This window comes from Aaosphaeria arxii, assembly GCF_010015735.1.
Source record: "Aaosphaeria arxii CBS 175.79 unplaced genomic scaffold BU24scaffold_1, whole genome shotgun sequence".
Lineage (NCBI taxonomy): Eukaryota > Fungi > Ascomycota > Dothideomycetes > Pleosporales > Aaosphaeria > Aaosphaeria arxii.
In genome coordinates this window covers 3,650,184-3,665,884 of record NW_022983474.1, presented here as the reverse complement: position 1 = coordinate 3,665,884, position 15,701 = coordinate 3,650,184, and the positions used below count along the sequence as shown (strand labels likewise).

At 48.5% G+C, this 15,701-nt stretch overlaps 5 protein-coding genes across 5 annotated transcripts; 2 read left to right on the top strand and 3 right to left on the bottom strand.

Annotated features, from left to right (window-relative positions):
• Positions 1-408: 408 nt before the first annotated feature.
• Positions 409-2,878, top strand: BU24DRAFT_438665 (glycoside hydrolase family 78 protein; the record flags this gene model as incomplete). Its single annotated transcript, XM_033530265.1, has 5 exons — positions 409-970; positions 1,051-1,460; positions 1,519-1,671; positions 1,736-2,556; positions 2,800-2,878. The coding sequence occupies 5 exons, from the start codon at positions 409-411 to the stop codon at positions 2,876-2,878; spliced, it is 2,025 nt and encodes a 674-aa protein (XP_033390020.1).
• Positions 2,879-3,254: 376 nt separating this feature from the next.
• Positions 3,255-7,283, bottom strand: BU24DRAFT_430264 (ABC-transporter; the record flags this gene model as incomplete). Its single annotated transcript, XM_033529802.1, has 2 exons — positions 3,255-6,767; positions 6,822-7,283. The coding sequence occupies 2 exons, from the start codon at positions 7,281-7,283 to the stop codon at positions 3,255-3,257; spliced, it is 3,975 nt and encodes a 1,324-aa protein (XP_033390019.1).
• A 776-nt stretch (positions 7,284-8,059) lies between these two features.
• BU24DRAFT_417317 (uncharacterized protein) lies at positions 8,060-10,918 on the top strand. The gene is made up of 5 exons (XM_033526691.1): positions 8,060-8,203; positions 8,296-8,595; positions 8,659-8,877; positions 9,194-10,130; positions 10,184-10,918. Exons 1-5 carry the CDS (start codon positions 8,107-8,109, stop codon positions 10,668-10,670), a joined length of 2,040 nt encoding a protein of 679 aa, XP_033390018.1. The 5' UTR covers positions 8,060-8,106; the 3' UTR covers positions 10,671-10,918.
• Positions 10,919-11,031: 113 nt separating this feature from the next.
• Positions 11,032-12,757, bottom strand: BU24DRAFT_488051 (uncharacterized protein; the record flags this gene model as incomplete). Its single annotated transcript, XM_033533518.1, has 2 exons — positions 11,032-11,760; positions 11,876-12,757. 2 exons carry the CDS (start codon positions 12,755-12,757, stop codon positions 11,032-11,034), a joined length of 1,611 nt encoding a protein of 536 aa, XP_033390017.1.
• Positions 12,758-12,796: 39 nt separating this feature from the next.
• Positions 12,797-13,977, bottom strand: BU24DRAFT_488050 (epsilon subunit of F1F0-ATP synthase N-terminal domain-containing protein). The gene is made up of 6 exons (XM_033533517.1): positions 13,806-13,977; positions 13,686-13,708; positions 13,481-13,611; positions 13,332-13,420; positions 13,184-13,273; positions 12,797-13,131 (listed from the first exon to the last, which is right to left on the bottom strand). Exons 1-6 carry the CDS (start codon positions 13,935-13,937, stop codon positions 13,099-13,101), a joined length of 498 nt encoding a protein of 165 aa, XP_033390016.1. The 5' UTR covers positions 13,938-13,977; the 3' UTR covers positions 12,797-13,098.
• Positions 13,978-15,701: the final 1,724 nt, after the last annotated feature.

The window sequence follows — 15,701 nt, the reverse complement described above, 5'->3', positions numbered from 1 at the left end:
CCTCGCTGCTTTTTCCCCCGATCTTAACATGCGGGCTGAGAGGCCAAAAAGCCTTTTTAAATTCCTGTTTGGTCACGAAACGACGTCGACAATGGCTGTACGAGCAAAAGTTTGTGGGGAAGGTGCAAAGTACGACTACAATACGATTATACGCGTAAATATCTAGCTAGCATCTTGGCTACCCCAGTTTCCCCTCAAAAGTCTAGTGATAACTCTGAGTCGCCCCAGTTTCCCCTCAATAGTCTAGTCGTAGTCCTGAGTCGCGTATCGGGCTTATATGAACCGATATGGACAGCTTCCGGATGTGTATATATTGATGTGTGTGCGTAGTCTTATACATCACATCCTTTTCTATATGGTCAAACACTTGCCTGAAGAATTCAGATCTGTTGTTCAACATTTCCTATCATGTTATGGCTTCAATGCTTCAACCTTCTCGCTATGGTAGCGGCCGCAATTCCCTACCGAGAGTATATTTTAATGCCAGACTCACGGAAGCTCCTGCCTCAATCGGTGTACGCAACTACTGGGACTACTGTCGGAGCCGCCAGTATTCTCGATAATTTGAACAGCTCGCAGAGCGCTCCCCAGCTGATTCTCTCCGCCAACTCTTCAGTGACATACGACTATGGCAAGAATATTGCAGGCATAGTCTCCGTACAAGTTAGTCGCGTCTCAAATCCGCAGCAGCGGATCGGCCTCACATTCTCGGAAAGCAACATGTACGTGTCGCCCGACCACAGCGATTCCACGGGTCTGGTGTTGGACAACGTTACTTATTTGGACACACCTGGGCCAGGAACCTTTACGCTTCCACCATGGCTGCGTAGGGGCGGGTTCAGATATCTTACAATAACAAATGAAGGGGTTGATGAAGTGCAACTTTCCCAGGTGTCGACAGAGTTCACAAGCATGCCGGATTATAGGGAGGATCAGCTCCAGGCGTATACCGGATGGTTCAATTGCAATGGTAGGCGCAGAAGCATCTTCTAAATTCTGTGTTGAAGCGTAGACACCCAAGTGATCAATCTGCTAACTTCGTTTTTATAGATGAGTTGTTGAACAAGATCTGGTATGCAGGAGCCTACACCAACAACTTATGTACTGTTGACCCCAAGTACGGCGATTCGGCGCAATCAGCTCCGCCACCAGGGCTTCCTTTCACAGTTGGAGATTACTTCTACAATCTGACCATCGCGAATGGCACCTCGGTTCTCGTTGATGGTGCAAAGCGAGATACCTTGGTGTGGCCGGGTGATTTGACCATTGCGATTCCTACATCATTTGTCAGTACCAATGATATGGTATCGATCAAGAATGCACTGGATTCCCTCTTTGTGCGACAGAACAGCTCGACGGGAAGACTGCCGTACGTGGGTGTGCCATTACGCGCGACGCTAGAAAGCTGGACATACCACATGCACACGCTGTACAGTTCAGCTTTGTACTTCCAGTATACGGTAGAAAACCCCCATGTCGATTACACTTTACACCAATACCTGCTGACCAAAGATGTAGAATGATATCCAATGGCTCCAAGACCTGTGGCCTCATTATAAGTTTGCAATGGAGTTTATCACGTCAAAGATCGATGCCACGGACCTGCTATACGTCAATGAAACAGCATTCAGGGACTGGGGTAGAAACTCCATGGGCGGTTACAATATCGAGGTATGATGCGCATCAAGGATATAAACAGAAAACGGTCTAAACAAAAGCTTACATTGGGGTCAAGGCAAACGCACTTTTGTATCTCGTACTCAATGTGAGTGTCGATCTAGCTTCCACAGTGCAAGACACGGCATCAGGGTCTCAATGGAAAGACATCGCTTCACGCCTTAGGGTTGCCGTGTCGGCCACGCTTTGGGATGAGGAACAGGGCTTGTTCAAAGACAATGCCACATCACTTCTTGCGCCACAAGATGGCAATTCTCTTGCTGTCAAGTCTGGCCTGGCAACTCCACTCCAAGCACGGAAGATATCTCAGAACCTAGCTGCCCGATGGGGACCCTACGGTGCACCGGCTGTGGAGGCAGAAATAGGTGGTAAGACGACCGTAAGCCCGTTTGCCGGGAGCTTTGAGGTTGACGCGCACTACGTATCCGGAAATCCACAAAGAGCCCTGGACCTTATCCGGCTGCAGTGGGGATTCATGCTCAATGATCCACGTATGACGCAGAGCACATTCATCGAAGGCTATGCTACAGATGGGAGTTTGGTGTATCCACCATACACATTTCAGGCTCGCATCAGCCATGCCCACACGTGGTCCACGGGCCCCACAGGCTCATTGACGTTCTACACAGCTGGGCTGCGCATACTCTCCCCACTCGGGAAGACTTGGATCATTGAACCTAACTTGGGAGACTTGACAAGGGTGGATGCAGGCTTAACGAAAAGCCTTGGGCCTTTCACGATAAAAATGACGGTCAAAAAGGGAAAACAATGGTCAATGCAGGCTACAACGCCAACAGGTACATCGGGCACTTTGAGTTTGCCGGCTCTAGGATGCAAAGCTAGAGTTTCACTTTGGAGCAGCCAAGGTTCTGATTCGAAGTCTCGCAAGCCTCCTACGGAGACTATGTATAACATCTCCAAGGAGAAAAAGGATGAGCGATACATCATTCCGAATTTGCCAGGCGGTAAATACCTGTTGACGGCTAAGTGTGTATAAGAGGATTGAAATTAGTTCTTTCATATTGGCATGTGCGCTGCTCCAAGTAAAGTACAGGATAAAGTTGAGAAGATCGATCCGGCGACAAGGACTTCTCCGAGTCTTGCAAGTGTCGCTCATACTAGAAGCAACGACCGTTCGCGTTTTGCCGTGTGTTGTGAGGGTGGATACTGGGACCTTATGGGTTTTTTCTTGACGATGTGAGGGAGGAGGTGAGACTGGGTACCTTGGGTAGGTATGTGTAGTGGATACTTGAAGGTAGCGAGTGGCTAGCCAGCCCGCGACGTGCCGGCGCCCTGTAGGTTGGAGGGTAGGGTAGGGTTGTGGATGTGCTGGAGGTGCAAAATATCTTGAGGTCCCGGGTTAGATGGGGAGGCACTTGAGCGTAGCTGTATAGCTCAGCTGTACAGGTGGGGATAGATGGGTTGATTTCAGGTATAAGCAACATGGAACAATAGCTTCGATCCAGTTGAATTCTTCATGTTCAATTACCGACTGCTGCTCACGATCCTAATTGTACAGCTATGCCGCATATAAAGCTACTAATTTCATCTAAATAACAAAAGAAACCTAATATTCTCTATTTCCTGTTTCGCCTATACAGCAAACCTCTCCATCCAGGTCCAGAGTGCAGATAAAACCCTAGAGTAAAAACACAAACGTTGAAGCAGATATAAGCAACCAAAAGTCCAACATTCCTCCAGCGATCGCCGTAATCCATATTCACAGTTGCAAGATACGCGTCTGCCACCTCGTACCGGCAAAACTGACAATCTTTCGAGGCTTCTAGGTTATAGATTGCGGCACCGGTCATCTTCGCAAAAGTGCCGGCATACTCGCCGCAGGTGGTCCCTTGGGGAGGTTGGAAGATATTGATCTCCGCAGGCGCGCAGCGAACACGAACACCACTTACTCCCGCAGACATCAGAGCGGAGACCAGCCAGGTGAAAGGGCTGACGTAGTACGCGAAGTGCCAGAAGTTGACGAGCTGCTGCAACGGCTGCAAGACACCGCTGAAGGCGAGTATGAAGGTGTAGAAAAGGATGGTCATCATCGCGGCAGTTTCGGCGTTTGGAGATATGACGGCGATGGCTTGCGAGAACGTGGTATGGTAGACTTGGTAGAGAAGGAATACAAAGTACATGAATGCACCTCGACCGTCGGAAATATTCTGCCACCAACCCACTGGGAAGTACCAACAGAGGAAGCACACGGAAGCTATCACAAAGTTGAAGGGGATTTCAACAATGATGTTTGAAGCAACGAACACGCTCCAGTGGTACATGTTGGAATAACGTTCCCGTACGTCGTAGATCTCCCGGAGGCCAACAAGTCTCGGCTGTAGAAGGACGATTAGTACTAGGCATAGGAGTAAGACGTTGAAGATGAAGAAAGTCTTGTTCTGTAGGCCTTGCAGGGTATTCGATTCTTTGTAAAAGGTGAAAGCAAGGAACAGCCCGCCAACGATGTTGATGAAGAGTTTTCCAGCGATGTAAGGCGGAGATCGCCAATGTTGCATGAACAATCGTTTTTGGACGATACGATATTGGTTTAGCCATGTCGTTGCAAATGTGTCTGTAGAGGCTGATTCATCGCTGATTTGCCGAGACTCTTTTCCGGATCTGAGCTCTGCGATGCGCTCTGCCACTCCTTGCCTTTCGACTGATGTCGCCCAGATTGAAGGCCAATCGAGTGATGCTTTGCCAAATGCCCCCGCACCTATCTGTTCGAGGACATATTCGGCAGGATTCGCGTCCTGAGGACATCGTTGAGCCCCGTATTGGGCAAAGTAGTCGATCACGTTCGAGCAGTCTTTACCAAGATTGCCAAAATACACAGTCCTGCCACCACTGGCCAAAAGCAGCAGTCGATCAAATTGCTCTAGTAATGTAGCTGAGGGCTGGTGTATCGTGCAGAGAATCGCCTGGCCGGCGTTGGCAAGATCTCGCAGCAATTTGACGATAGAAAGAGCGGACTGGGAGTCTAGGCCAGACGTTGGCTCATCAACGAACAACAAGAGCGAAGGCCGAGCGACAAGCTCAATCCCAATGGTCGTTCGTTTTCGTTTCTCAGCATTCAAACTTTCTCCAGGATGGCCGATCACGGCTTCTGCGTATTCGTCCAACTCCAATAGCGAGATTATTTCTTCGACATAGGCGAGCTTCTCGGAAACAGGCGTACTCTGTGGTTGGCGCAAGAGTGCGGAAAACTGGAATGCTTCGCGGATCGTCATCTCCGCCATATGTACATCTTGTTGCTGTACATAACCTGTACGTCGTTTGAAGGAGGCGTCAAGAGGTGTTCCATTGATATCCATATCGCCAGTCACAACCCCTATGTCTCCCTGGCGCCCAGCCAAAACATTCAACAATGATGTTTTGCCCGCTCCAGACGCTCCCATCAGAGCTGTGAGAGTCCCCGGTTCAACGAAACCTTGGACGTCGTCGAGGATTCTCCGTGTCTGGCCCTTAATCTTGACATCGTATTTGATGTTGTTCCAGCAGAATACGTCAGTGCTAGCTGCGAGCTTGGGCACCTCTTTATTGGGTATGGTATCCTCGCCTTTGATCGTTGGTTCAGAAGGTCCAGATTCTAGGTCAGATACTCCTGAGACCCGTATTGCGGGTGTAGCACCTTTCCGAAAGATAGTGTGCGAACCCGACTTGCCTTTCAACTTGGAGAATTCCGTTACAATAGCGTAAATAGCGGTAAATGCGAGGAAAAAGCCAATGGAGATACCAAGATTGCGCCAAATATGAGAATAGTGATAGTCCAATGCGAGACCTAGGTAGTCATCGCCCAGTACAAAGGCCTCACCCGGTTTGGCTCCTATGACCGGACAGACCTGGTTCGCCCTGTCTACATTTTCATATCCTGGGCCCGACGGAACGAGAGTCCGACAAGGCGCTTTGCGGCCATGAAATTCAATGGCCATTAGCGCCTCGATGGAGTAATATATAGGATTGATGTATGAGATCCACTTAAACCAGGGATGCATAGACGGTCTTGGGATGATGTATCCGGCATAGACCGCTAGTGGCAACACCGATAACCCAGCGAAGGCGAGTGCCGTGTCGACCGTATTTGCCAAAGCCGCCGTAATTCGAAACCAGGCGGTCATGGTGAGAGTTGTCAGGTAAGTAAATAGAACGAACAAGAAGAAGGCACCTGCTTCCCTCTTCATGCCAGCCATGAAATAGACAATGACAGTGAAGGAGAGGATGTTGAAAATCTTGATGGGATACTGCGAAAGCATGTTCGCCAGAGCATCGATGAAAGGATGGTACATCCCATACGAATGATGCTTCTCGACGATTGGTCGTTGAGCGAATTGTGCAGCTACTTCCGCAAAGGTGACGATGATGTTGAACAAGACCATGAAAAATATCACACCTCCTTTTGAGAAGAAACCGCTAGTACCGGGGTCGATGTCGTAGAACATGGAGCCTATGACCATTGGGATGACCAGCATAGTTACGGTGATCGCAAGGAAGTAGGCATATTCGCCTCTTATCCGCTGAACTGCCCTGTTAAAGGTGGTGCTGAATTGCATCCCCAGATTGAGGGTATATGGTGAGCGGTGGCGGGTTGCAGGGGCCTTTTCTGATGTCAAAGACTTCTTGAAACGCTGCATTTCGGTTGCCATTTGTTTTTCCATTGACTGGCCATGGGATGTAATTTCGTCCTGCAGCCGGCGAAACTCGTCACTGGATTTCCACTTGGCTTCAAATTCCGCTGCCGTACGAGGGACTCTCGTCTCAAACCCTTCTCGTACAACTCGTGCTTTTGCATCTGTTACAGAGACAAGAAACTCGGCAATCGTCTGGCGTGCCGTGCATTCAAATCCCATTTCGATAAAGGCTGTTTTTGCATCGGCCAAGCTTCCGAAGAATATTTGCCGGCCTTCGTGGAGCAGAAGAACCTTGTCGTAGATCTCTGCAAGAGCGTCGCCAGGCTGGTATAGGGCCGAGACAGATACGTTGTCGGTAAGGTTTGTTGCTACGCGCAATGCTTTAGCGAAATCTAGGGAGGTAGAGGAGTCTAATCCACGCGTGGGATTGTCCCAACAGGTGACGCAAGCCCTTGTAAGAAGCTATATACGGTAAGCATATGTTATCAATGAGTGTGATGTGTTTGGGCTTCGCACCATTTCTGCAATCGAGACGCGCCTGCGCTCGCCTCCTGATACTCCACGCACAAAGTCGTTGCCGACACGGGTGTTTGCAGCATGTTTCAATCCGAATGTGGCCAGCAAAATATCCCTTGTGGTCTCAATGAATTTCTTCCTAGATATTCCATTGATACGCTGATGGGGCGTCTTCGTGCTAGCACCAAATTCCAATGTTTGGGCCACAGTGAGGTATGGAAAATGGTTGTCACTTGCATCATTAAATGCGAGCATACTGGAGAACCTTTCCTGCATGGTGGAGAGAGGAATTCCACTGTAGTTGATTGATCCTGACCATCGACGAAAACCATCAGTCTGACCAGAGAGCATTTTGAGTAGGCTGGTGCAACCACTTCCGGGTGGGCCTAGGACCAGAAGCATTTCGCCTGGATGCAGAATTCCGTCCGTACCGTGTAGGATAACCTTTTCGGGCGCCTTCATTCGAAGTTTCCGAAGCCATGGACCTAGTTGCGTAAAGAGAGAGAGTGCGTCTTTCTGTTCTGTTGTAGCGACATGGTTGCCATAGACGGAAACCTGGCTCCATGCAACGGATACCTTGGGAGAGAGCGGTCCCAAATCATCACTCCTCGTCCGCTCGATGGCAGCTAAGAGCGTTCGCTCCAAAGTCCAGTGAGGATCGTTGATGTCGAAAGGGTCGACTGTTCTGCTTGTCTGGTGTGCAACGTTCGATACAGTGCGCACCAGTTGTGCAATGGCGTTTTGAGATAGCGGTTCGTCCTCAGAAGAGGCTGAAGAACGCACGCTAGGCGCATGCCCTCCGTTCAATTCTGTGGTAGCCATGACGGCAAATAAAGACGTGGGAAGACATCTTGGTGAGATCGTGGCAGCAAACAAATATATACGTAGGAAAAGAAGTATCCACAAAAGGAGGATTTCTGCAAAAGGATGTCATTTCGCAGTCTCGGTTCCGAAAGTATTCGCGGCCACTTGAGCCTCATGTTGGGTTTTGTGTGGACCTCGTTCGAACGATCGTGCAGCGCAGCCTGTGCAGACAACAGCATGTGAATGATCGTATTGTCTGATGGAAGAGTGGACTGATTCTAAGCATCGAATATGCACAACCTCGCCCGAGTAGTGGGTACTCGGTCACGTGCGCTTGGCGCTTCCACCAATTAAGAAGCCATTATCCATTGCCCACTTGGGAAATATATCGGCCGAACCCGTCCCCTAGCCTCCCTCTATCACCTTCCTCCGAACGAAGATACCATATCTTGTTTGCCTTCAGTCTACTTCGAACGATGTCATGTCTTTCAAGGCACAGCACAAGATGGGCTCGGAACAAAAGGTTATGAAGTCTTGCGACCGATGCAAAAGTCGCAAAGTTGCTTGCTCAGGTATAGGTAAGTCTCGTACCATTCCACTTGTTCGTCACCATCAAGTTTTGTGAACAACGATTGAAATGGATTGGATTTTTTTCTTAACTTCTTCGCAGGACTTGCAGGAGTGACGCGCTGTAACAATTGCTCGCGAAGAAACGAGGTGTGTCGATTTAGCGCTCAAAGAAGGCCTCGAAGGCGACAGGAGGCGACAGAGATCGATCAATATCGCGATGAGGCAACACAAACAGATGACACTAGCATCCAAGAAGCCGAAGTGGCTTTGGGAGAACCCACACCACAATATGACGGTCTCCAGGATTTGTACGTGGATCGACTCTTGATTGCGCCAAGGAAGGATCCTGCTCTGCCAACAACTGCCCCAAAAGTAGGCCTTGCAGGCACTGGCGTTTTCGGTAAGTAACTAATTATGATCTCTCGGAACCGACGTTGTACTTGGGGGCTAAGATTGGATCTAGGAAATGAGTACAGCTTGACCTTCTACTCGGAGCGCCGCTTATCAGCACTTTCAGCAAAGCTCGGCCACGACCGCGTCTTGCAAGCCCATACCAAGGCCACTGCGTTTCTTGCAGAGCGCTTGGGAGGAATTGATCGTCTTTCAATTTCTATGGCCTTGCCTGAAAAGACATCGACATCGACGGAAACAAATTCCAGTTTCGTCAAAGCATGCATCCAGTGTAAGTCACAACACATTCTCTCACTTACAATACTCTCTCTTACTTACAACATACTCTCTTGCTTACAACATACTCTCTTGCTTACAACATACTCTCTTGCTTACAACATACTCTCTTGCTTACAACATACTTTCTTACAGCACTTACAACACTTACAACACTTTCTCTTCTTTCACAATACTCTCTCCTCTATTACAGCACTCTCTCCTCTTTCATAACACTCACAACACTTTCTCTTCTCTCTTCTCCCCCCTCTCACAATACTCCGTTCAGCTTTGATACAGTACATCTAGTACATTGAACTGATAGCAATCAGCATACTTCGAACAGCTCCATCCTATATACACTTTTATCGACAGAGCCCGATTCGAGGCTATCGCCTTTGGGCCGAATCTTTCTCAACACCTCGAGGCAGATAAACCCTGGTCAGCCCTCTTCCACGCAATCCTCGCACTTGGTTCACAGTTTCATGATGGTGGGAGTTACCAGCCGGCAAAGAACATTGCATGGCGGTTTTTCTCCATCTCCCTGGCCTTGTTTCCCAGCTTGTTAATCACAAAGGCTACCTTACATACTGTGCAAGCTATTGCCGCTATGGCCATATTCGCATCGAATGTGTCGTCTCTACATCTAGAGCATACCATGATATATGAGGCAACTAAGAGAGCCCAATCTCTAGGTTACGACCGATGTACGGCCCCCGGCGATGACGAGCGTATCCGGACATTCTGGGTTCTGTATCGATTCGAAAAGATTATGACATTTACAACCGGACGTAGCTCCACGATCATGGACTCTGATATTAGCAGCGTCATCTCGCCACAGCCACTATCAGGTGTCGACAGCAATCCTTTCGACTTCTCCCTCGCATCTGTCAGGATGTCAAGACTCCTAAGCCGCGTCTACTCATCCATCTACTCAGTCAGTGCGCGAGGGCGGACGCAACGATATTACCTTGACGTCGTTCGCCGCCTTAAGTCGGAGCTTGAGAACTGGCGTGCAAGCATTCCACTGAATCTACAACCGGGCCAACCGATCCGACCACATTGCATTCCCACAACACTGGCCATGAACATCTGTGTCAAATTGCATCTACTCTACTATACCACTATGTTGCACTTAAATCGCGTGCTGCTGCAATTAGAGGATCAACCGACAAATGAATCCGAAGCAGTAGCAAGCGTGATGCGGACAGCAAGATCCATTCTTGACGTGACACAGTTTATTGAGGTCCAGCCGTACACACCACTATGGTACTGTCGCCTTCCATTCGTATTTCAATCATAACGCTGACATGTTTCAATAGGGTGCTTGCAGCTGTTCCTCTGGCAGGTTTCCTGGTTCTTTTCGACGTAGTGATCGACTATCCTACTCATCCAGACACCGCAGTCAATCTTAGCATGCTTGACATTGGCATTGGTCATTTCAGTCGCATCGAGTATGCATCCAATGGTAGTCTACCCGGCCATATTCTTGCAGACTTCTCAAGTATTGCAAGATCCTTTGTGCAGGAAAGTCAAGCACAACGACCAGGCAACGACGGTGGTTCGTCGAAGATCCTATCTATTGTACCGATGCCGGCCTATATGGCGGCCAACAATTCGGGAATGCAGCCACCAATTCGAACACAGCCTGCTGTCGGACTTTCGTCAAGTCCATTTACAGACTTACCAGTATGGCTAACTAACCCCACCAACGAAGATTTGCTTCAAGGAACTGATATCCTTGATTTGTTCAATTCTTCTTTCCCGAACTTTGAAGACGATGGGAATTTGTTTGGATTCGCTCCATGATCAACCTAATGACCGACAAGATCGTTTACGACATTTTTTTACGGATCGGAATGTTCGAATTAGCTTCCTAGCGATTGTCTGGTCAGAAATTCGGATTTTCTTCTCTTCGTTGCGTCCTGTACTCGTATTCGTGCAATGTATAATTCGTTGCGCCCTGTACTAGTATTCCATGTATGATGTAGTAATGTAGCCACGCTTACTAGACAAAAATGGACTGTCTACTGTGTAACATTCTCGAAGACTTGGACTAACGAGTGAGGTTCGTCACAAAGAATATCACTGAACAGTTGCAAGACATCTCTACGGTTTCTAATAGAGTTTACATGGCTTGAAAAGGCCTTTGTCCAGAACTCTGTTGATTTTACAGGTCGTCGTCGACCGGGGCATCTCTGAATTTCTCATCATCTACCGAGCTTGGCCCATTCTCAAGATGTAATCCCATTTCATATGCAGCAAATTCAACGTAACCAACCAGTCTTTCGATCAATGCGGTATCTAACTTTGATATCGGAGCGCTGTGAGACCTCTTGGGTGTAACAATTTGCCGTTCTGGCCACGCTCCCAGACAATGGCTCTGCTCAGTCTGGGTAGGGGTCGCAGTGGCTCCATTATTGGAAGCTAGGCTATTGATCACAACATTTCCATTCCTAGTGAGGAGGATATCAAGAAGAGACTCAAGGTCTAGGCCTAACAAATCGCTAGATTGCTTCCCTATGCTCTCTTCAGACTCGTCCCCGGGAGCGTCCATGCCTTGAGCGGACATGCCTAGTGAGCAATTGCTGGTTTTTGCAGAGGCGCTGTGTGCATACGCCTCCTTGAACGACGCCTTGAGCGGAGTGGCTTTCCGTGCTCCGGGAAAGCCAAAATCCAATGTTCTCCGTCGGCCGTAGGCGGTGCGGTTTTCAAGGTCAGCAGGAACCTCAAACTCATCCAGGCAAATGCTACTCTCGGAAACCAATGATGGATTTTCGGGGATTCTAGAGGATTGGCGGAACTTGGCATCACCTTCGTTGAGTCCATCGAGATTGGCGATGTTACCAGGAACACCACTACGTGTTCCGAAGCGATGTAAATTTCCTTCTCGGGTACACTATGTATCAGGCAGTCAGTATCAAGTCTTAGGAATGGTACCGGATGCAAAAGCCTTTGTGTCATGGTCACTTCAATATTGCTCTTTCGTGAACCCAATTACGAGCACTACTGACCTGCCTGGCCCGAGGATAATTGGTGCCAAAAGGAAGCAGCATCATCTTGAATGCGGCCCTTCGAAAACAGCAATCAGGTCCCTGACTTTCGTCTTTGAAGTGGCATTGGGCTAGATGTGGAAAGGCTTTAGCAGCTAATTCCAACGTCGGCATACACTGGCTTCTCACAAGTTTAGGGTAGGAATGCCGGCGGCCTCCCGTTTCTTCTTGGGCGGACGCGGTGACAACTTGAATATCAGACTGAGCTTCATTGGGATACTCCTCACAGTATCGATCTGGGTACAGGGTCCAGGTGAAGTCGCTTCCTTGTGGTCGAGCGTTGCTATTCGCCATTGCCACATTTTGGCGAGGGTATGGTGCTCTAAACTCTTCCCTTGAGCGAGCCGAATGGTGCGGCGACCGCCTTCCCTTCTGTGGCCCGTTTTGATCGCCGAGCCCGACTTTTCTTTTCTTCGGTATATGTGACCCTTTGTGTTGCTGTGCCCCCGAAGCCTTGTTCTCAAAAAAATCCGTTGTTGTCCTGACAAGCCCTACCCTGGGTTGCACTCCTAGCTGTTGAAGTGCCAGTGGGCTTACCGATGTGAGTTGGCCCCCTCCCGGGTCACGCCTTTTTGGTCGAGCAGTAAATCTAGTAGGGCCAGATGTCTCAACCCATTCGTAAGTGTTGCCGGCTGACGACTTGGTTGGCATGGTTGCATGCAAAGGTGTCGTAGGCTGTTTTAATAGCACATCCCCGTATGGATTTTTCCCCTGGAGATATGCCGGAGATTTTGATCGCAGTATGTCCATTAGAGGGGCATCTAGTGTGAAAGTAGCGTCGAGGAGCGGGAGATAATCACTTTGCGGAGAGAGTCGAGATTTGTGAAGACTGCGGCTAGACATGGCGTATTGAAAGGGAAGTTTGGTAGGATGTCTATTTCTGGTGCTGTTGCGAGGGTCGAGTATGGCAGCGTTCGAATAGAAGAGCTAAACAGATGTCAAAGTGTTAAAACAATAGGAAAAAATAAGGGTACATAGGGCGTGAACGAGAATGTTGTGGTCGCAATAGTCAATGTGCGACTCGAGTAGAAGATAGTGTTTGGATGGGTGGAAGTAGGTTTTTGGATGTAAGTGTTTTACGGCCAGAGAGCGCCTTCTATCTTGTGTCTGTAGTGGGCAGTCGCCTGTCCGCTTCTCCTAGTGTACACATCACGCAATGCCAAAGAAAAGCTATTTACACGCGCTTATTTCAATGCGGCCTGGAGGGTCTCCAAAACCTATTGCACGGTCAATACAAGTGCGACTTGTTACGTAGTCGATATAACATACCTCGAGCTCAATCTTGGCCTCAGCAACATCCTGCTCACTGCCGTTTCCGCTGGCAATCTTCTGAGCCTCTGCGATCTGGTTTCGGACGGCCTGTAAAATGTCAACCCCGAACTATGACTCGTTTCTTCCAAATCCTATCTCTACTTACGTCGGCGCTGAAGTCCTCCAAGGGGAAACCCTCAACAGCGTTGATGCTGAGATGGGAGTTGGGCTGTACGACGGCAAATCCACCAGAAACTAACAACACAGTCAACAACTTGTATCCTTTGTTGGCGAATGTTTATCGGATCGACGTACGGAAGAACTGCTTGCTGCCGCCACTCTCCTCGATGATTTCAATGAGACCGGGCTTCAACTGTTCGATTGAGGGGACGTGGTTGGCCAAAACACCCATATCTCCAGTCTCGGCGGCAAGGTTGACCTGGACACTGTAAAGCATAATCCGTCAGTATCGAATCGCTACGTATCGGTGCTGGGCTCGGGCAAACGGGTAGCAACGTACACATCTTGCGACTTGTAGATGGCCTATAAGGTACTCTGGTTAGCATCGGATTGGGACGAGATTGCTTCGGTCGATGGAAAGATGAAATGTTCCTCGCGCGCAATGGCAATTGATACGTACCTGGTGAGGAAGAGTGAGGGAGAGCTTGATGTTGTCTGAGGCGACGTCGGCGTATCCCCTTCGCTGGATGGGGCGGAGGGCAGTAGTGGGCCTGACGCGGAGGGCGGCTCTGGCGATGCGAAGGGAGCTCATGATGAATTGAGGGTTGTAGAGGATGCAATGGCTTGACTGCGGAGCTGTGGGTGGTGTTGAACGAGGACGCCGAAGTTCTTCAATACGCCAAGACGGAAATTCCCGGCCACCGACTAGCGCCTGTTGAGAGCAACTCACAGCATTCGGTGTATGCAGGCATTCGGCTTCGTCAAATAAATTCCCAATAGATATCAAACTTGTCTCCTTGACCTACTGAATTCGATATGTTAAAATACTACGATGATTTGTGCGTTATTAATTGACGCTGAGCCGAAAGTATGGGCTATACTACATACTCAACATAACTGGGGAAAAGCTCTACTTGCACGGAAAGGTATGCCTGGTTCATAGTACGTACTTCTATATGAGCAAAGACTAGCAGTAGCCTGAATGTGGACTCTGAATGAAGTTTTCATGTTCCATACTATGTTGCATGGAGTATGTTATATTGTTGCAGTTCATGTATGATTCTACATAATCAGACGATTCTTGAGTTTAATCACTCACCTATGTATTCAGCTCGTATGAACTTCATATATCTGATACTGTGGGATTTGAGTAAAGTCAAAGTAGCAAAATATAGTAGAGTAGCGAGTCTACGTCAATGTGCATTAAACTTGTACTGCATATGGCTGTGCGTATCAGCTAGATATATACATACACGACCCGACCTTCTTTTACAGCATTTTACCATCAAAGGAACAATAATATCATGATCAATAATAGATAGTCACAAGGTATCCCGTATGGATAGTTGGCAATTATGGCAAAGACTTACCAACAATGGATAGATAATGGCTGGTCACCTGTAAGTGTTAGTTGGAATGGGGGAGCAATTCAGTGCACCAGTGATTGTTCAAGTAGATTACAACTGATGGTTCAAATCACCACTGTTGAGCATAAAGTCACTGGTTTCTACTACACATCAAGGAATACACGTCTTAGCTCAAGCATTGACATAGCCAGCGCTGTCTCTCTTCTGCACATTGATCCGAAATTGCCAAACGAGAGAGCCCTAGAAGTGACCGTGTGAAGTGCGATGATTTGAAAAAGGCCAACGACAATCTCCAGTCAGTGGATGAGGGACTTGAGTTCGGTAACCCATTCAGATAAACTGCTACAAAGCAAGCTCTGATGTTGGCGGTGTGAATATGCCCACGTATTGTCGATCGATTGTTTTTGATGCCCAAAGAAGGGACGAGCGCACACGGCCAGATAGAAAGGCCGAAAGTTGTAATGTTTCCTGGGGTCAGGGCCTGCCAAACACACCATACCAGTATCTTCAGATTTCCAAAAGAAGAATTCAGCATGCTCAGTGGAGTTGCATAATTGACGATTTGAGTAATGAGGACGTTGCTCGAACGAAGAGCGATTGTAGATCAGTCGTTGGACTTACACGTACCATTGTCCAGACTAGATATGATATTCGTGAGGAGACATTCCCACTTTACCAAATTCAACATCTTATAAAGAAAGAAGAATCAATATGGGGAACGATTTGATAAGGAGCTCTTCAGATGCATGCATTGGTAAAGAAGCGGAGCATGACCATACACCTCATGAAAATTCCTAATGAAGCGGAAATACTCAAGTGCCGCACTGGGGTTTTGGCAAGCCTGCCAGGAACCCTCAGCCTTGAATCGAAAGTAGCAAGGAGCAAAGCTATTCCTGTCCGATGATGTAGGTCGTGATCGTTGATACTTGCCAGCACGCACGGAGACTTGGCGTTGGGCAAAACACCAGCTCGCCCAACTGGGAATGCGG

Coding starts and splice junctions, on each gene's coding strand:
- BU24DRAFT_417317 (XM_033526691.1), top strand. CDS start 8,107: ATGTCTTTCAAGGCACAGCACAAGATGGGCTCGGAACAAAAGGTTATG. Junction 8,596..8,658: donor TGCAGGCACTGGCGTTTTCG/GTAAGTAACTAA, acceptor GATTGGATCTAG/GAAATGAGTACAGCTTGACC. Junction 8,878..9,193: donor CGTCAAAGCATGCATCCAGT/GTAAGTCACAAC, acceptor GATAGCAATCAG/CATACTTCGAACAGCTCCAT.
- BU24DRAFT_488050 (XM_033533517.1), bottom strand. CDS start 13,937: ATGAGCTCCCTTCGCATCGCCAGAGCCGCCCTCCGCGTCAGGCCCACT. Junction 13,421..13,480: donor CGGCAGCAAGCAGTTCTTCC/GTACGTCGATCC, acceptor CTGTGTTGTTAG/TTTCTGGTGGATTTGCCGTC. Junction 13,274..13,331: donor TGGAGGACTTCAGCGCCGAC/GTAAGTAGAGAT, acceptor GACATTTTACAG/GCCGTCCGAAACCAGATCGC.